The 21,394-nt window shown below is 41.7% G+C and overlaps 1 protein-coding gene across 2 annotated transcripts in view; it reads left to right on the plus strand.

The window, feature by feature from the left end:
• Nucleotides 1-293: 293 nt before the first annotated feature.
• Nucleotides 294-21,394, plus strand: part of LOC148505605 (meckelin-like) — a 38,417-nt gene continuing 17,316 nt past the window's right edge. Inside the window, exons 1-11 of one of the 2 annotated variants that reach the window (XM_088447985.1) lie at nucleotides 294-526; nucleotides 13,288-13,370; nucleotides 14,070-14,151; nucleotides 14,337-14,412; nucleotides 14,843-14,900; nucleotides 14,988-15,020; nucleotides 17,611-17,673; nucleotides 18,075-18,266; nucleotides 18,710-18,787; nucleotides 19,051-19,116; nucleotides 20,352-20,493. In XM_088447985.1, the coding sequence (XP_088304111.1) occupies nucleotides 346-526; nucleotides 13,288-13,370; nucleotides 14,070-14,151; nucleotides 14,337-14,412; nucleotides 14,843-14,900; nucleotides 14,988-15,020; nucleotides 17,611-17,673; nucleotides 18,075-18,266; nucleotides 18,710-18,787; nucleotides 19,051-19,116; nucleotides 20,352-20,493 (1,054 nt within the window). In that variant the 5' untranslated portion in view covers nucleotides 294-345. The remainder of the gene's footprint in view (nucleotides 527-13,287; nucleotides 13,371-14,069; nucleotides 14,152-14,336; nucleotides 14,413-14,842; nucleotides 14,901-14,987; nucleotides 15,021-17,610; nucleotides 17,674-18,074; nucleotides 18,267-18,709; nucleotides 18,788-19,050; nucleotides 19,117-20,351; nucleotides 20,494-21,394) is intronic. The other variant, XM_088447986.1, reaches the window with a different exon arrangement.

Raw genomic sequence — 21,394 nt, forward strand, 5'->3', positions numbered from 1 at the left:
CACATGGCATGCAGTGGAGGTGCTCCCTACCAGTCACATGGCATGCAGTGGAGGTGCTCCCTTCCAGTCACATGGCACGCAGTGGGCGTGCTCCCTATCAGTCATGTGACATGCAGTGGGCGTGCTCCCTACAAGTCACGTGACATGCAGTGGGCGTGCTCCATACCAGTCACGTGACATTCAGTGGGCGTGCTCCCTACCAGTCACATGGCATGCAGTGGGCGTGTTCCCTACAGTCACATGACATGCAGAGTGTCAGTTGGCTCAGGTGACCAGTACGCCCAGTTCCTGTGTATACTGGTTGCCATAGTCACCACCGGTGCTCAGTACATCTGTCCCCCCAGCATGTGGCCCCCGGGACCGCTCTGCCGCCTCCTCCTGCTGCTGCCGGGTCTCCCGTCCTGCTGCCGGGCTGCGGCCACCTCCATCCCCTTCGTCCTCCCCGAGAGCTGCACCGGCAGCCAGTACTACGATGTGGCCACCTACTCCTGCCAGGGCTGCAGCTCCGGGCTAAGGGCCGCTGACAGTAAGTGACTGCATGCTGGGAGTTGTAGTTCCCGGCAGTCAGAGGTGATTCTGCCCCCGGGTATTATGGCAGCATACAGACTGTGCCAGTGATATATGTTATTATACGTAACTCTCTGCTCTAAGGGAAATATGTAATAGATTCAATTGATATAAGCTGCATACACACACGACGATTTTTTTTTTTAATAAGATCAGTATGTACAGTGATACTGACTATAATAAGGGATCCTATGTAATAATAACAGCAGTATGTACAGTGATACTGACTATAATAAGGGATCCTATGTAATAATAACAGCAGTATGTACAGTGATACTGACTATAATAAGTGATCCCATGTAATAATAATAGAAGTATGTACAGTGCTACTGACTATAATAAGTGATCCCATGTAATAATAGCAGTATGTAAAGTGGTAGTGACTATAATAAGGGATCCTATGTAATAACAGCAGTATGTACAGTGATACTGACTATAATAAGGGATCCTATGTAATAATAACAGCAGTATGTACAGTGCTACTGACTATAATAAGTGATCCCATGTAATAATAATAGAAGTATGTACAGTGCTACTGACTATAATAAGTGATCCCATGTAATAACAGCAGTATGTACAGTGATACTGACTATAATAAGGGATCCTATGTAATAACAGCAGTATGTACAGTGATACTGACTATAATAAGGGATCCTATGTAATAATAACAGCAGTATGTACAGTGATACTGACTATAATAAGGGATCCTATGTAATAACAGCAGTATGTACAGTGATACTGACTATAATAAGGGATCCTATGTAATAATAACAGCAGTATGTACAGTGATACTGACTATAATAAGGGATCCTATGTAATAATAACAGCAGTATGTACAGTGATACTGACTATAATAAGGGATCCTATGTAATAATAACAGCAGTATGTACAGTGCTACTGACTATAATAAGTGATCCCATGTAATAATAATAGAAGTATGTACAGTGCTACTGACTATAATAAGTGATCCCATGTAATAATAGCAGTATGTAAAGTGGTAGTGACTATAATAAGGGATCCTATGTAATAATAGCAGTATGTACAGTGCTACTGAATATAATAAGGGATCCTACGTAATAATAACAGCAGTATGTACAGTGCTACTGACTATAAGGGATCCTATGTAATAACAGCAGTATGTACAATGATACTGACTATAATAAGGGATCCTATGTAATAATAACAGCAGTATGTACAGTGCTACAGACTATAATAAGGGATCCTATGTAATAATAGCAGTATGTACAGTGGTACTGACTATAACAAGGTATCCTATGTAATAATAACAGCAGTGTGTACAGTGATGCTGACTGTAATAAGGGATCCTGTGTAATAGCAGTATGTACAGTGGTACTGACTATAATAAGGGATCCTATGTAATAATAGCAGCAGTATGTACAGTGCTACTGACTATAATAAGTGATCCCATGTAATAATAACAGCAGTATGTACAGTGATACTGACTATAATAAGGGATCCTATGTAATAATAGCAGTATGTAAAGTGGTAGTGACTATAATAAGGGATCCTATGTAATAATAACAGTATGTACAGTGCTACAGACTATAATAAGGGATCCTATGTAATAATAACAGTATGTACAGTGCTACTGACTATAATAAGGGATCCTATGTAATAATAACAGCAGTATGTACAGTGATACGGACTGTAATAAGGGATCCTATGTAATAACAGCAGTATGTACAGTGGTACTGACTGTAATAAGGGATCCCATGTAATAATAACAGCAGTATGTACAGTGATACTGACTATAATAAGGGAACCTATGTAATAATAACAGAAGTATGTACAGTGCTACTGACTATAATAAGTGATCCCATGTAATAATAATAGAAGTATGTACAGTGCTACTGACTATAATAAGTGATCCCATGTAATAATAGCAGTATGTAAAGTGGTAGTGACTATAATAAGGGATCCTATGTAATAATAGCAGTATGTACAGTGCTACTGAATATAATAAGGGATCCTACGTAATAATAACAGCAGTATGTACAGTGCTACTGACTATAAGGGATCCTATGTAATAACAGCAGTATGTACAATGATACTGACTATAATAAGGGATCCTATGTAATAATAACAGCAGTATGTACAGTGCTACAGACTATAATAAGGGATCCTATGTAATAATAGCAGTATGTACAGTGGTACTGACTATAACAAGGTATCCTATGTAATAATAACAGCAGTGTGTACAGTGATGCTGACTGTAATAAGGGATCCTGTGTAATAGCAGTATGTACAGTGGTACTGACTATAATAAGGGATCCTATGTAATAATAGCAGCAGTATGTACAGTGCTACTGACTATAATAAGTGATCCCATGTAATAATAACAGCAGTATGTACAGTGATACTGACTATAATAAGGGATCCTATGTAATAATAGCAGTATGTAAAGTGGTAGTGACTATAATAAGGGATCCTATGTAATAATAACAGTATGTACAGTGCTACAGACTATAATAAGGGATCCTATGTAATAATAACAGTATGTACAGTGCTACTGACTATAATAAGGGATCCTATGTAATAATAACAGCAGTATGTACAGTGATACGGACTGTAATAAGGGATCCTATGTAATAACAGCAGTATGTACAGTGGTACTGACTGTAATAAGGGATCCCATGTAATAATAACAGCAGTATGTACAGTGATACTGACTATAATAAGGGAACCTATGTAATAATAACAGAAGTATGTACAGTGCTACTGACTATAATAAGTGATCCCATGTAATAATAATAGAAGTATGTACAGTGCTACTGACTATAATAAGTGATCCCATGTAATAATAGCAGTATGTAAAGTGGTAGTGACTATAATAAGGGATCCTATGTAATAATAGCAGTATGTACAGTGCTACTGAATATAATAAGGGATCCTACGTAATAATAACAGCAGTATGTACAGTGCTACTGACTATAAGGGATCCTATGTAATAACAGCAGTATGTACAATGATACTGACTATAATAAGGGATCCTATGTAATAATAACAGCAGTATGTACAGTGCTACAGACTATAATAAGGGATCCTATGTAATAATAGCAGTATGTACAGTGGTACTGACTATAACAAGGTATCCTATGTAATAATAACAGCAGTGTGTACAGTGATGCTGACTGTAATAAGGGATCCTGTGTAATAGCAGTATGTACAGTGGTACTGACTATAATAAGGGATCCTATGTAATAATAGCAGCAGTATGTACAGTGCTACTGACTATAATAAGTGATCCCATGTAATAATAACAGCAGTATGTACAGTGATACTGACTATAATAAGGGATCCTATGTAATAATAGCAGTATGTAAAGTGGTAGTGACTATAATAAGGGATCCTATGTAATAATAACAGTATGTACAGTGCTACAGACTATAATAAGGGATCCTATGTAATAATAACAGTATGTACAGTGCTACTGACTATAATAAGGGATCCTATGTAATAATAACAGCAGTATGTACAGTGATACGGACTGTAATAAGGGATCCTATGTAATAACAGCAGTATGTACAGTGGTACTGACTGTAATAAGGGATCCCATGTAATAATAACAGCAGTATGTACAGTGATACTGACTATAATAAGGGAACCTATGTAATAATAACAGAAGTATGTACAGTGCTACTGACTATAATAAGTGATCCCATGTAATAATAATAGAAGTATGTACAGTGCTACTGACTATAATAAGTGATCCCATGTAATAATAGCAGTATGTAAAGTGGTAGTGACTATAATAAGGGATCCTATGTAATAATAGCAGTATGTACAGTGCTACTGAATATAATAAGGGATCCTACGTAATAATAACAGCAGTATGTACAGTGCTACTGACTATAAGGGATCCTATGTAATAACAGCAGTATGTACAATGATACTGACTATAATAAGGGATCCTATGTAATAATAACAGCAGTATGTACAGTGCTACAGACTATAATAAGGGATCCTATGTAATAATAGCAGTATGTACAGTGGTACTGACTATAACAAGGTATCCTATGTAATAATAACAGCAGTGTGTACAGTGATGCTGACTGTAATAAGGGATCCTGTGTAATAGCAGTATGTACAGTGGTACTGACTATAATAAGGGATCCTATGTAATAATAGCAGCAGTATGTACAGTGCTACTGACTATAATAAGTGATCCCATGTAATAATAACAGCAGTATGTACAGTGATACTGACTATAATAAGGGATCCTATGTAATAATAGCAGTATGTAAAGTGGTAGTGACTATAATAAGGGATCCTATGTAATAATAACAGTATGTACAGTGCTACAGACTATAATAAGGGATCCTATGTAATAATAACAGTATGTACAGTGCTACAGACTATAATAAGGGATCCTATGTAATAATAACAGCAGTATGTACAGTGGTACTGACTATAAGGGATCCTATGTAATAACAGCAGTATGTACAATGATACTGACTATAATAAGGGATCCTATGTAATAATAACAGCAGTATGTACAGTGCTACAGACTATAATAAGGGATCCTATGTAATAATAGCAGTATGTACAGTGGTACTGACTATAATAAGGTATCCTATGTAATAATAACAGCAGTGTGTACAGTGATACTGAGTGTAATAAGGGATCCTGTGTAATAACAGCAGTATGTACAGTGGTACTGACTATAATAAGGGATCCTATGTAATAATGACAGCAGTATGTACAGTGATACTGACTATAATAAAGGATCTATGCAATAATAACAGCAGTATGTACGGTGATACGGACTATAATAAGGGATCCTATGTAATAAAAACAGCAGTATGTACGGTGGTACTGACTATAATAAGGGATCCTATGTAATAATAACAGCAGTATGTAGAGTGATAATCACTATAATAAGGGATCCTATGTAATAACAGCAGTATGTACAGTGGTATTGACTATAATAAGGGATCCTATGTAATAATAACAGTATGTACAGTGCTACAGACTATAATAAGGGATCCTATGTAATAATAACAGTATGTACAGTGCTACAGACTATAATAAGGGATCCTATGTAATAATAGCAATATGTACAGTGCTACTGACTATAAGGGATCCTATGTAATAATAACAGCAGTATGTACAGTGATACGGACTATAATAAGGGATCCTATGTAATAATAACAGCAGTATTTACAGTTATACGGACTATAATAAGGGATCCTATGTAATAACAGCAGTATGTACAGTGCTACTGACTATAATAAGGGATCCTATGTAATAATAAGATCAGTATGTACAGTGATACTGACTATAATAAGGGATCCTGTGTAATAATAACAGAGCAGTATGTACAGTGATACTCACTATAATAAGGGATCCTATGTAATAATAACAGCAGTATGTACAGTGACACTGACTATAATAAGGGATCCTATGCAATAATAACAGCAGTATGTACAGTGATACGGACTATAATAAGGGATCCTATGTAATAACAGCAATATGTACAGTGCTACTGACTATAATAAGGGATCCCATATAATAATAATAGCAGTATGTACAGTGATACGGACTACAATAAGAGATCCTATGTAATAACAGCAGTATGTACAATGCTACTGACTATAATAAGGGATCCCATGTAATAATAACAGCAATATGTACAGTGATACTGACTATAATAAGGGATCCCATGTAATAATAACAGCAGAATGTACAGTGATACTGACTATAATAAGGGATCCTATGTAATAATAAGATCAGTATGTACAGTGATACTGACTATAATAAGGGATCCTGTGTAATAATAACAGAGCAGTATGTACAGTGATACTCACTATAATAAGGGATCCTATGTAATAATAACAGCAGTATGTACAGTGACACTGACTATAATAAGGGATCCTATGTAATAATAGCAGTATGTAAAGTGGTAGTGACTATAATAAGGGATCCTATGTAATAATAACAGTATGTACAGTGCTACAGACTATAATAAGGGATCCTATGTAATAATAACAGTATGTACAGTGCTACAGACTATAATAAGGGATCCTATGTAATAATAACAGCAGTATGTACAGTGGTACTGACTATAAGGGATCCTATGTAATAACAGCAGTATGTACAATGATACTGACTATAATAAGGGATCCTATGTAATAATAACAGCAGTATGTACAGTGCTACAGACTATAATAAGGGATCCTATGTAATAATAGCAGTATGTACAGTGGTACTGACTATAATAAGGTATCCTATGTAATAATAACAGCAGTGTGTACAGTGATACTGAGTGTAATAAGGGATCCTGTGTAATAACAGCAGTATGTACAGTGGTACTGACTATAATAAGGGATCCTATGTAATAATAACAGCAGTATGTACAGTGATACTGACTATAATAAAGGATCTATGCAATAATAACAGCAGTATGTACAGTGATACGGACTATAATAAGGGATCCTATGTAATAATAACAGCAGTATGTACGGTGGTACTGACTATAATAAGGGATCCTATGTAATAATAACAGCAGTATGTAGAGTGATAATCACTATAATAAGGGATCCTATGTAATAACAGCAGTATGTACAGTGGTACTGACTATAATAAGGGATCCTATGTAATAATAACAGTATGTACAGTGCTACAGACTATAATAAGGGATCCTATGTAATAATAGCAATATGTACAGTGCTACTGACTATAAGGGATCCTATGTAATAATAACAGCAGTATGTACAGTGATACGGACTATAATAAGGGATCCTATGTAATAATAACAGCAGTATTTACAGTTATACGGACTATAATAAGGGATCCTATGTAATAAGATCAGTATGTACAGTGATACTGACTATAATAAGGGATCCTTTGTAATAATAACAGAGCAGTATGTACAGTGATACTCACTATAATAAGGGATCCTATGTAATAATAACAGCAGTATGTACAGTGACACTGACTATAATAAGGGATCCTATGCAATAATAACAGCAGTATGTACAGTGATACGGACTATAATAAGGGATCCTATGTAATAACAGCAATATGTACAGTGCTACTGACTATAATAAGGGATCCCATATAATAATAATAGCAGTATGTACAGTGATACGGACTACAATAAGAGATCCTATGTAATAACAGCAGTATGTACAATGCTACTGACTATAATAAGGGATCCCATGTAATAATAACAGCAATATGTACAGTGATACTGACTATAATAAGGGATCCCATGTAATAATAACAGCAGAATGTACAGTGATACTGACTATAATAAGGGATCCTATGTAATAATAAGATCAGTATGTACAGTGATACTGACTATAATAAGGGATCCTGTGTAATAATAACAGAGCAGTATGTACAGTGATACTCACTATAATAAGGGATCCTATGTAATAATAACAGCAGTATGTACAGTGACACTGACTATAATAAGGGATCCTATGTAATAATAGCAGTATGTAAAGTGGTAGTGACTATAATAAGGGATCCTATGTAATAATAACAGTATGTACAGTGCTACAGACTATAATAAGGGATCCTATGTAATAATAACAGTATGTACAGTGCTACAGACTATAATAAGGGATCCTATGTAATAATAACAGCAGTATGTACAGTGGTACTGACTATAAGGGATCCTATGTAATAACAGCAGTATGTACAATGATACTGACTATAATAAGGGATCCTATGTAATAATAACAGCAGTATGTACAGTGCTACAGACTATAATAAGGGATCCTATGTAATAATAGCAGTATGTACAGTGGTACTGACTATAATAAGGTATCCTATGTAATAATAACAGCAGTGTGTACAGTGATACTGAGTGTAATAAGGGATCCTGTGTAATAACAGCAGTATGTACAGTGGTACTGACTATAATAAGGGATCCTGTGTAATAATAACAGAGCAGTATGTACAGTGATACTGACTATAATAAGGGATCCTATGTAATAATAAGATCAGTATGTACAGTGATACTGACTATAATAAGGGATCCTGTGTAATAATAACAGAGCAGTATGTACAGTGATACTCACTATAATAAGGGATCCTATGTAATAATAACAGCAGTATGTACAGTGACACTGACTATAATAAGGGATTCCATGTAATAATAACAGCAGTATGTACAGTGATACGGACTATAATAAGGAATCCTATGTAATAATCACAGCAGTATGTACAATGCTACTGACTATAGTAAGGGATCCTATGTAATAATAACAGCAGTATGTACAGTCCTACTGATTATAATAAGGGATCCTATTTAATAATAACAGCAGTATGTAGAGCAGGGGTTCCCAACCACGGTCCTCAAGGCACACTTACAGTCCAAGTTTTAAGGATAGCCACACTTGAGCACTGGTGACTTAATTAGTACCTTAGTTATTTTGATTTAACCACCTATGTTCAAGCATGGATATCACTAAAACCAGGACTATTGGTGTACCTTGAGGACCGAGGTTGGGAATCACTGATGTAGAGTGATACTAAGGGTTCCTATGTAATAATAACAGTAGTATGTACAGTGATATGGACTATAATAAGGGATCCTATGTAATAAGAACAGCAGTATGTACAGTGCTACTGACTATAATAAGGGAACCTATGTAATAATAACAGAGCAGTATGTACAGTGATACTCACTATAATAAGGGATCCTATGTAATAATAACAGCAGTATGTACGGTGATACTGACTATAATAAGGGGATCCTATGCAATAATAAGAGCAGTATGTACAGTGATACGGATTATAATAAGGGATCCTATGTAATAACAGCAGTATGTACAGTGCTACTGACTGTAATAAGGTATCCTATGCAATAATTACAGCAGTATGTACAGTGATACTGACTATAATAAGGGATCCTATGTAATAATAACAGCAGAATGTACAGTGATACTGACTATAATAAGGGATCCTATGTAATAACAGCGGTATGTACAGTGATACTGACCATGATAAAGGATCATATGTAGTAATAATAATAATAATAGCAGTATGTACAGTGATACTGACTATAATAAGGGATCCTATGTAATAATAACAGCAGTATGTACAGTGATACGGACTATAATAAGGGATCCTATGTAATAACAGCGGTATGTACAGTGATACTGACCATGATAAAGGATCATATGTAGTAATAATAATAATAATAGCAGTATGTACAGTGATATTGACTATAATAGGGGATCATATGTAATCAGTTAACTAGGGTAGTGCGACCTGTGCACAGGGCACCGCAGGGCAGGGGGCGCTGTTTGGGGCCTGTCAATTTTTATTTTTATTATCACTCTGACTTGTAAGTAACTTCCTCTTCTTTTATCCCCAGCATCGCCTGGCCTCCCCTATCTCTTCCCCATGGCCCTTTTTCAGATCTTATATCCCTATTTAAAAAAATGGGGGGGCGCCGATGCTTTCTCTGGCACAGGGCACCAAAAAGTGTAGTTACGGCTCTGTGTGTAATAATAGCAGTATGTACAGCGATACTGACTATAATAAGGGATTATTTGTAATAAAAACAGCAGTATATACAGTGATATTGACTATAATAAGGGATCATATGTAATAGCAGTATGTACAGTGATACTGACTATAATAAGGGATCATATGTAATAATATCAGTATGTACAGCGATACTGACTATAATAAGGAATCGTATGTAATTACAGAGCAGTATGTACAGTGGTTCTGACTATAATAAGGGACCCTATCTAATAACAGCAGTATATACGGTGGTACTGACTATAATAAGGGATCATATCTAATAACAGCAGTATATACAGTGATACAGACTATAGTAAGGGATCATATGTAATAACAGAGCAGTATGTACAGTGATACGGACTATAGTAAGGGATCATATGTAATTACAGAGCAGTATGTACAGAGATATGGACTATAATGTGGGGTCATATGTAATAGCTGTATGTACAGTGATACTGACTATAATAAGGGGTCATATGTAATAACAGAGCAGTATGCACATTGATACGGACTATAATAAGGGATCATATGTAATTACAGAGCAGTATGTACAGTGGTTCTGACTATAATAAGGGATCCTATCTAATAACAGCAGTATATACGGTGGTACTGACTATAATAAGGGATCATATCTAATAACAGCAGTATATACAGTTATACAGACTATAGTAAGGGATCATATGTAATAACAGAGCAGTATGTACAGTGATACGGACTATAATAAGGGATCATATGTAATAACAGAGCTGTATGTACAGTGATACAGACTATAGTGAGGGATCATATGTAATAACAGAGCAGTATGTACAGTGATACGGACTATAATAAGGGATCCTATGTAATAACAGCGGTATGTACAGTGATACTGACCATGATAAAGGATCATATGTAGTAATAATAATAATAATAGCAGTATGTACAGTGATACTGACTATAATAGGGGATCATATGTAATCAGTTAACTAGGGTAGTGCGACCTGTGCACAGGGCACCGCAGGGCAGGGGGCGCTGTTTGGGGCCTGTCAATTTTTATTTTTATTATCACTCTGACTTGTAAGTAACTTCCTCTTCTTTTATCCCCAGCATCGCCTGGCCTCCCCTATCTCTTCCCCATGGCCCTTTTTCAGATCTTATATCCCTATTTAAAAAAATGGGGGGGCGCCGATGCTTTCTCTGGCACAGGGCACCAAAAAGTGTAGTTACGGCTCTGTGTGTAATAATAGCAGTATGTACAGCGATACTGACTATAATAAGGGATTATTTGTAATAGAAACAGCAGTATATACAGTGATATTGACTATAATAAGGGATCATATGTAATAGCAGTATGTACAGTGATACTGACTATAATAAGGGATCATATGTAATAATATCAGTATGTACAGCGATACTGACTATAATAAGGAATCATATGTAATTACAGAGCAGTATGTACAGTGGTTCTGACTATAATAAGGGATCCTATCTAATAACAGCAGTATATACGGTGGTACTGACTATAATAAGGGATCATATCTAATAACAGCAGTATATACAGTGATACAGACTATAGTAAGGGATCATATGTAATAACAGAGCAGTATGTACAGTGGTATGGACTATAATAAGGGATCATATGTAATAACATAGCTTTATGTACAGTGATACTGTCTATAAGGGTTTAATTTGGAAGATCGACAACACCGAATGGTCGACAGGGACAAAAGGTTGACAGGTAGAAAAGGTTGACTTGCAAAAGGTTGACTTGAATCTAGGTCGACAGGTACAAAAGGTCGCCATGTGAATGGTAGACGCACAAAAACCGGTTTGTTTGTGTGTTAGGGTTAGGCTCTAGGAGGGATGGTTAGGGTTATGCAGTTACCAGTGGGTTATGGTTGGGCTCTAGGAGGGAGGGTTATGGTTACGCACTTACCAGAGGGTTATGGTTAGGCTGTAGGAGGGATGGTTATGGTTACGCACTTACCAGAGGGTTATGGTTAGGCTCTAGGAGGGAGGGTTAGGCACTTACCATAGGGTTAATGTTAGGCTCATGGAGGAATGGTTAGGGTTAGGCACTTACCAGAGTTTTAGGGTTAGGCTCTAGGAGGAATGGTTAGGGTTAGGCACTTACCAGAGGTCTAGGGTTGGGATCTAGGAGGAATGGTTAAGGTTAGGCACTTACCAGAGGGTTAGAGTTAGGCTCTAGGAGGGATGGTTAGGGTTAGGCACTTACCAGAGGGTTAGGGTTAGGCTCTAGGAGGGAGGGTTAGGCACTTACCAGATGGTTACGGTTAGGCTCTAGGAGGAATGGTTAGGGTTAGGCACTTACCAGAGGGTTAAGCTCTAGGAGGGATAGTTAGGGTTAGACACTTAGCAGAGGGTTAGGCACTAGGAGGGAAGTTTAGGCTCTAGGAGGGATAGTTAGTGTTAGGCACTTAGCGGAGGGTTAGGGTTTGGCTCTAGGAGGGATGGTTAGGGTTAGACACTTAGCGGAGGGTTAGGGCTAGGCTCTAGGAGGGAGGGTTAGGGTTAGACACTTAGCAGAGGGTTTGGCACTTACCAGAGGGTTAAGCTCTAGGAGGGATGTTTAGTGTTAGGCACTTATCGGAGGGTTAGGGTTTGGCTCTAGGAGGGATGGTTAGGGTTAGGCACTAGGAGGGAGGTTTAGGCTCTAGGAGGGATGGTTAGGGTTTGGCTCTAGGAGGGATGGTTAGGGTTAGACACTTAGCGGAGGGTTAGGGCTAGGCTCTAGGAGGGAGGGTTAGGCTCTAGGAGGGATGGTTAGGGTTAGACACTTAGCAGAGGGTTAGGCACTAGGAGGGAGGTTTAGGCTCTAGGAGGGAGGGTTAGGGTTACACTCTAGGAGGGATGGTTAGGGATAGACACTTAGCAGAGGGTTAGGCACTAGGAGGGAGGGTTAGACTCTAGGAGGGATGATTAGGGTTACACACTTAGCAGAGGGTTAGGCACTAGGAGGGAGGGTTAGACTCTAGGAGGGATGATTAGGGTTACACACTTAGCAGAGGGTTAGGCTCTAGGAGGGATGATTAGGGTTAGACACTTAGCAGAGGGTTAGGCACTAGGAGGGAGGGTTAGGCTCTAGGAGGGATGATTAGGGTTACACACTTAGCGGAGGGTTAGGGTTAGGCTCTAGGAGGAATGGTTAAGGTTAGGCATGGTTAGGAATGTGGTATCGCTTTATGTTGCTTATAATTGTCTTTATTTTGGTTCCAGAACTGAGATGTACGTGTTCTCGTGACTCTGTTATATTAAATAACCAGGGATCCCCACAAGTAAACTGCGTTAGCTGCGCCACTGTAAGTATAGCGTGTACGTGTAATATGTAGCCAGCTTCTGTCCCCTCCGAGTGCTGCACATCATCCCCTACACCAGAGGTTCCCAATCTAGGACCTCAAGGATTTAAGGATATCCATTCTTGATGATGAATTCATTAAAAAATATTTTTTTTTTGTTTAGTATTTTTGTTCAATAACACAGTTAGAAAATTAATTCCCATTATATTTTATCTCTAATGTTATATTCAAAACTATCTCAGCCCCATACTGAGAAAGGCAGCTTTGTGTGTAATCTGATAAACCAGAAACCGTCAGCACCCTGTTCCCTGACCCCCGCACTGTAAGCCCCTCGCCACTTTCTGCTTGGCCACAAAGTTGGGTGGTTGTCGAGGCCCCTCCCCTATGAACTTCCCGTTCAGGTGAAAGAAATTTTCATGGAGTAAGTGAAGAGCGGAGCTGGGATGGGAAAACTGGAACAAGCAGGGCCCAGGCGGAAACGAGCCATGACTTTACCCTTTATTTGTTGTTTGATTAATTCCTTAGTGATTGTTTCTCCCTGCTGAGAGCATGGCGGACCCTCAGTGTGTCTGGTCATTCTGGAACTCCTGTATAACTGGTGTTTCCTACCTGTGTGTCTACATTAATGCCTCTAACGTAAAGAGCTTGATATGCTGTAAGTCAGTTATATGGATCTTACATGTTTTCTTCCTTTGCCCGCAGAATACAACAGCGTCTCTGGACCAAAGGACCTGTCTAACCTGTTCCGACGGCAAATGTGGTTGTGCTAGCGGTGCAGTTGCAGGTAAGATGCCCAGGCAGAGCATTATGGGAAATTCCAGGTGACATCACTCAGACACGAGCCCCCATCGGACAGGATCGGGGGATTGTGTATCAGGAAGGCGGCATCTGTATAAATTACTTTATTTCATATCTGGTCAGAAGAAACTTTTTAGATTTTTTTTTTAAATTTGATTTGTTTTCTTTTAGAGGAAAACTTTATAACCAAAACGCGCCAATGCGTAACGTGTTCTGGAGGCACAACGCCGAATGTTGCTGGAGACCAGTAAGTACTGTGCCAAAGTCAGTCACTTAAGGGAACTTGCCCTTATGATGCAGGGAATCCTTAGGAGATAAACGCGTAGGATTACAATGTAATTCTATCCATTCCCATTACCATAGTGTTTTTATTGTTTTTTGGTTGCCCAGGTAAATTCCTCTCCCTTTTGTGTGGACCGAGAGTTAAACATTTCCAGCATCACCTTCTATTTTACCCAAATTCCTTCCCTGCACAGCTGGGGTGGAGTATGATATATGGCGGGATCTGGGGGATCGCTCAAGGACACCTATATGCGCCATTCAGTCATTGGCTGAACAGCGTTACATTCATGCACATAAACCAGCTGATTCCAGTCTGGCTTTCTGGGGTCACTTGGACATCTGGGACCCAGGATAGGCCTCTCGGGGTTCTGCATGATGCTTTCTGTATCTTTCAGGTGTGTGCTGTGTCAGCCAACCTATGGCAGTAACTGCACCTGTCCTGCAGCCAATGAGGTAACGGAATTGGGTAACGTCACCAGTTGTGTCGTCTGTACACAGTCTGCGTCTTCTCCAGGGTAACTCTGCATTATGTTCCCACAGGCTGGAGGTCTCTGTCTGATGAGTCCTAAAGAGGTAACGTCTATCACAGATTTACCACTGTTATTACAGATGGTGATGATATTGTAAAGTTCTGCACTTGCACACGGCTTGTAGCTGCCCAAAAATCCTTATTATATCAGTCGTAATAACAAGGTCATCAGTGCCATGAGCCTGTGGCCCTGTAATCAGAATGTGTAGTATACATGAATTCGCATATGGATATATGAGATACGGCATATTATCTACTGTTTGCCGTAAGTTGCTCTGGGCGGGGTGTAGAGATTTTATACATAGATGAATTCCGACCGCTGGCATCCCGAAGGTAATCATCGGGCATTAGGGGGAGGGTTAGGTTTAGGGTGCGGGGAGGGGATGGTGGGGTTTAGGCACCGGGGAGGGAGTGTTAGGTTTAGGGTGCTGGAGGGGGGAGGTTAGGGTTAGGCACTAAGGGAGGAGGTTAGGGTTAGGCACTAAGGGAGGAGGTTAGGTTTAGGCACTAAGGGAGGAGGTCAGGTTTAGGCACTAAGGGAGGAGGTTAGGTTTAGGCTGCTGGAAGGGGGAAGTTAGGTTTAGGTACTGGGGGGGGATGTTAGGGTAAGGCACTAAGGGAGGAGGTTAGGTTTAGGCACTAGGGGACGAGGTTAGGTTTAGGCACCGGGGAGGGAGTGTTAGATTTAGGGTGCTGGGAGGGGGAGGTTAGGGTTAGGCACTAAGGGAGGAGGTCAGGGTTAGGCACTAAGGGAGGAGGTGAGGTTTAGGGTGCTGGAAGGGGGAAGTTAGGTTTAGGTACTGGGGGGGGGATGTTAGGGTAAGGCACTAGGGGAGGAGGTTAGGTTTAGGCACTAGGGGAGGTTAGGTTTAGGGTGCAGGGATGGGGAGGTTAGGTTTAGGGGGGGGGGTTGGGTTTAGGCACTAGGGGGAGGGTTAGGGTTAAACACCGGGGAAGGAGTGTTAGGTTTAGGGTGCTGGGAGGGGGAGGTTAGGGTTAGGCACTAAGGGAGGAGGTGAGGTTTAGGGTGCTGGAAGGGAGAGGTTAGGATTAGGTACTGGGGGGGGATGTTAGGGTAAGGCACTAGGGGAGGTTAGGTTTAGGGTGCGGGGATGGGAAGGTTAGGTTTAGGCACTAGGGGGGGGGTTAGGCATCGGGGAGGTTAGGTTTAGGGGGGGGGGGGGGGGTTAGGGTTAGGCTCCGAGGAGGGAGTGTTAGGTTTAGGGTGTGGGGTGGGGGAGGGTAGGTTTAGGTACTGGGGGGGATGTTAGGGTAAGGCACTAGGGGAGGTTAGGTTTAGGGGGGGGTTAGGGTTAGGCACCGAGGAGGGAGTGTTAGGTTTAGGGTGTGGGGAGGGGGAGGGTAGGTTTAGGTACTGGGGGGGATGTTAGGGTAAGGCACTAGGGGAGGTTAGGTTTAGGGGGAGGTTAGGGTTAGGCACCGAGGAGGGAGTGTTAGGTTTAGGGTGTGGGGAGGGGGAGGGTAGGTTTAGGTACTGGGGGGGATGTTAGGGTAAGGCACTAGGGGAGGTTAGGTTTAGGGGGAGGTTAGGGTTAGGCACCGAGGAGGGAGTGTTAGGTTTAGGGTGCGGGGAGGGTAGGTTTAGGCACTAGGGGGGGTTAGGGTTAGACACTAGGGGAGGGAGTGTTAGGTTTAGGGTGTGGAGAGGTTAGATTTAGGCACTAGGGGAGAGAGTGTTAGGTTTAGGCACTAGGGGGGGTTAAGGTTAGACACTAGGGAGGGGGAGGTCAGGTTTAGGCACTAGGGGAAGGGGGGGTTAGGTATAAGTCTCCTGGAAAGATCGTAGTGTGCGGGATGTAGCGATGGGTACAGCGGCGATTTTTACTCACTTGAATGATTATCGCTGATCTGCGCATGCGCCAAGTTGTGAGGATTGTTCGTAAAGTGATTGAGGGGCTGGCGGTGCTTGTACACTGACCGCTGGGGCTGGCGGTGCTTGTACACATTGCTAGAGTACACTGACCACTGGGGCTGGCGGTGTTTGTACACATTGCTAGAGTACACTGACCGCTGGGGCTGGCGGTGCTTGTACACATTGCTAGAGTACACTGACCACTGGGGCTGGCGGTGCTTGTACACATTGTGCGACTATGAGGGGCTGGTGGTGCTTGTACACATTGTGCGACTACGAGGGGCTGGCGGTGCTTGTACACATTGTGCGACTACGAGGGGCTGGCGGTGCTTGTACACATTGTGCGACTACGAGGGGCTGGCGGTGCTTGTACACATTGTGCGACTATGAGGGGCTGCGGCTGTTCCTCCCGCCACGTGCTGTTATGCTGAATCTGCGACTTTGTACATAGGCTGCACCAATTCCCTTGTGACAAAAGTCACAACATAGCGTTTCTGGTACACTGTGACGGTTTTGTATGCAGCAAAGACGGAATATTTAGTGGAAAAGTACGCTACGCTACCCGAGGCGGAGCACCTGTCACTCAGAGCATCTTTCAACTTAAATATGCCAGGTGTGTGATTTACACATCTGTGTGTGTATATTTGTATGTATATATATATATATATATATATATGTATATTTAATATATACATTATACTTGGAAATCGGTCTCCTTCCCCCTCTGTGTCACTGTAACCTGTAATGTGTATGTCCCGCAGGACGTGCCGCCTCTGCCATCCTGGGAGTCCCTGTACCTGTTCTCCAGCTTTGGCGCCTGTTCGGTGAGTCTCCGGGGACAGGATAATCTGTATATGACGGGAATATTTTTGCATCAATGACGGGACTCTATTATAAATTGGGAATTTGGTTATCAGAGATTATCGATGTGTGATAGGGAGCATGTATATACTGTATGACTTCTGTATATATACTGTATAGCTTCTATATATACTGTATATATTGTATAGCTTCTATGTATACTGGATGTAATGTATGACATCCATAACCGCGGCCGGGTCTATCGCCATCCTTACAGCCGCACGCCTGCAGAAGCCAATGCTTTTCTAATCGGTTTGTGTCAGGGAATGGAAATTGCAGCTATTACAGATGCCCATAAGTGTTATATATGGACCACGGGTACTTACCAGCTCACCAGTAACCTATGTTCCCTTTATGTGCCCAGGATTACAGCAACGCCACTGCCTGCCAGGGCCTCACTAACATGGTCATCATGAACGCCTTCTCCAGCACCAGCAAGGCCTTTGATCTCTATGTCAGAGTCAGTAATAAATTCCTCCCGCAGCTGATTTATAGCACCTCCAGTCAGCTGGGGTCCACAGCCCCATCCGGCCTGTCCTACGAAAGGAACGCTCAGGTATGTTACTTACTTCTATCGGGCTGAGTGCGGCCCATTCCCTAGACCTGTCCTGTCACAAGATGTATGGCTAGCCACACCAGCCCTCAGCCTATAGACCTCCATAGGAGAGGGGCCACATTTACCTGTGCACGTAGGCTTAGATTAAAAACTGCAACAATAGGTTAAGGTGATGTGGGCCACTAAGTGTACAGGTCCCGAGATAGCGGCCTAGGCTGTGTCATGGATGATCCTGTGCGTTTAGCATTGTCAGGACATCTGCAGTTTGGGGTTATAGTCCTTGTACATCTCTCCTTTGCAAGATTCAGATTTAACCCCCTCCCCACCGTGTTTAGGGGAATGGGGGGGTAATGCCGTAGAACTGTTGTAGTATTTTGCAAGATTCGGATATGTCCCCTGTGTCTGCCCCGTCACCTATGTGTGTTCTCCCTGATTCCCCACAGATCCAGTTCAGACTTGTGAAATACGATGTTCGCGGGAACTTCTTGGGTTGGGAAACTGTGAAAGGTGGAACCTTACAGGTGAGCCAGAAACAGGACTGTATGGCGGATAGGCGCTCGGTGCCGTAGTGCTGGGTTCTACCGATACAGAGAGACGCACTGAGCCAGGTCCTTTATTACAACAATATCCCCCGTTTTCTCAGACCGAACTCATTTGTTGTGTAAATGATTTATCTAGTGATCTTGTGTGTATTGAATAGGACGTACAGTGGCTCTGGTCAGACACATATAATAATAATAAGAGTAATTCCTGGTCCCTCTGGTGCCCGTTCTGTTTCCTGCAGATGTGTCCGGATTCGCAGAGTGTGTTGGACGCTGCATTTACGTTTGGAACATACTACAACCAGTCGGTAAGTAACGGTACACCGTGAAGGTGGATTCGCCATTATCCTGCGCATCCGAGTCTTCCTCATCGTACATTTTTTAGATCTCCCAGTTTTAACCCTGAATGCTCCACGATAGTAACTTTATTATGAGCAATGAATGTGTTTATTTTGCACAGTAAATCTGGAAACGGGTCCATGCGCTAGCCATGTGATATCCGTCCTGCCCACCTATTATCAGGATTATTATTATTATATTTAAGGTGCCACCTAGTGTCCGCAGCGCCGTTACAGTCTGACTTGGCGTGCCACAATGTGAGCTGGCAGCAAAGGAGAGCAATAAAACAATAGCCTGGTGAGGACGAGGGCCCGGGGCGAGGTTTTAGAAACTCGCTGACCCTTGTTGGGCAGGTAGAGATGAGTTGCAGGGAGAGAGGTAGATCTGCACTCAATAAGCCCGTACCCAATATAAGGGCGAGGATACAGTATCTGGATGTGTAGACAAAAGACATGAAGCATTGGTGGCATGAGTAGTGCTACGGATGACCGTAGGGACGGAGGGCCCTTCCAGGGAGGGGTGAATAGTTGGAGGGTTTGGAAACTCGCTGACCCTTGTTGGACAGGTAGAGATGATTCTCAGGGAGGGAGGCAGATCTGCACTCAATAAGCCTGTACCCAATATAAGGGTGAGGATACAGTATCTGGATGTGTAGACAAAAGACATGGAGCACTGGTAGAATGAATATTGCTACGGATGACTGTAGGGACGGAGGGCCCTTCCAGGGAGGGGTGAATAGTTGGAGGGTGAACTGGGGAGAAGAGCAGATCAAGGGCCAAGAAGTAAGTGAGTATTAGGAAGAGGATGGAGAGGGAGAAGCCTTGGAGGCAGGTGTGAGAAGAGGCCACCAGGGTGGAGGTGACTATAATTACCTTCCGGCCAGCGTTACAGACATCACAGTGAGAATGGCGGGCTGGCAGGTGCACACGGGGGCCCCCTCCTCTAATAAAAAGCCCCCCCCCCAAAACTGTCCCGATTCGTGGAACTGGAAAGGTGCAGGGACTTTAACTGAAGTGGGTGGAGCTTCACCAAAACTGGGCATGTTTAGCTTGAATGTGGGTGGGTTTATGCAGGATGGGGGTGGAGTTTATGGATCAGGGTTGCTGTTGGTTACCCCTCACTTCACAGTGGAATAATTTTCATTGTGTTCAGTGGTCTGATCAGGGGGCCGGTAACATTTCTGCCCATTTCCCGTTGGTTGCAGTGTGCGCTGCGGGTGTCTGACCTGTACCAGGCGGTGCCGGAGACGGTTTTCTATGAATTATTCCTGCTGTATAACATTACCAATGGCTCCAGTTTGCTGTGGCCAGTCCCAGTGTGGAACGCCAAGATCCGAGGCAGTCCAGGTACGGATCATGCTCTTTCCTATAGATACAGACCGTCATTTATTTCTGCCGAAATGCGGAATAGTCCTGGCGCAGATAGTGTGCTGCTGTCCGTATTCTGTGTGTGGCTCATAAAAGGGGAAACGCATAATAAGAAATATATATGTGTTAAATGAATCAAAACATGCAACACTACACACATAAAAAGTAGGGATGTGCAGGCTCGGATAGGTTCGAATTTGCATGCCGAGTTCGGATTTTTCCCTCCTAAAAACGGGACTCAGAAAGAGGCAAAATGTCATCTTGCCTTTTGTCCAGGAATGATGACGTTTGTCCATGCAAGATGACGTTTTGCCTCTTTCTGAGTCCCGTTTTTTGGAGGGAAAAATCCGAACTCGGTGTGCAAATTCGAACCTATCTGAGCCTGCACATCCCTAATAAAAAGGGGTTTTCAATTGATACAATGTTGCACTATTACAAAGTCCTGTGCAAAGAATATGAGATTAAATTAGCAGCTTTGAAGTTTCTTTAGGGGTAATAGATATAAAGTCAAATAGAAACATTCTGGTCTCTGTACAGAGTGAAGACATTGAAAACCTCAGCGCTTCTATTAGGGTCCAGACGGGTCAATCACTGGTGGTTGTTAGCGGATGACCGAGTCTTCCTTTAAGGTGTGCGTCTCTGCGCTACCCCTCTGCACCACGCACAGTCCCGCCCGCAGTCTTGGCGGCTGATAGAACCTCACTTCCAGGATACGGGCATTTGGGCTTCACTCCTGGCAGTTGCTATTCCAACGCGTTTTCCCCCGTTCTGCGGGCTTCATCAGGGCTGTCATTATGTATATACTGTATAATATGGATTGCACACAATCTACTATTACAATATAATATATTAGATATTAGGCCTCAGTAACCTCCCCCTT

This window comes from Taudactylus pleione, unplaced genomic scaffold (assembly GCF_031769625.1).
Source record: "Taudactylus pleione unplaced genomic scaffold, aTauple2 ptg000447l, whole genome shotgun sequence".
Lineage (NCBI taxonomy): Eukaryota > Metazoa > Chordata > Amphibia > Anura > Myobatrachidae > Taudactylus > Taudactylus pleione.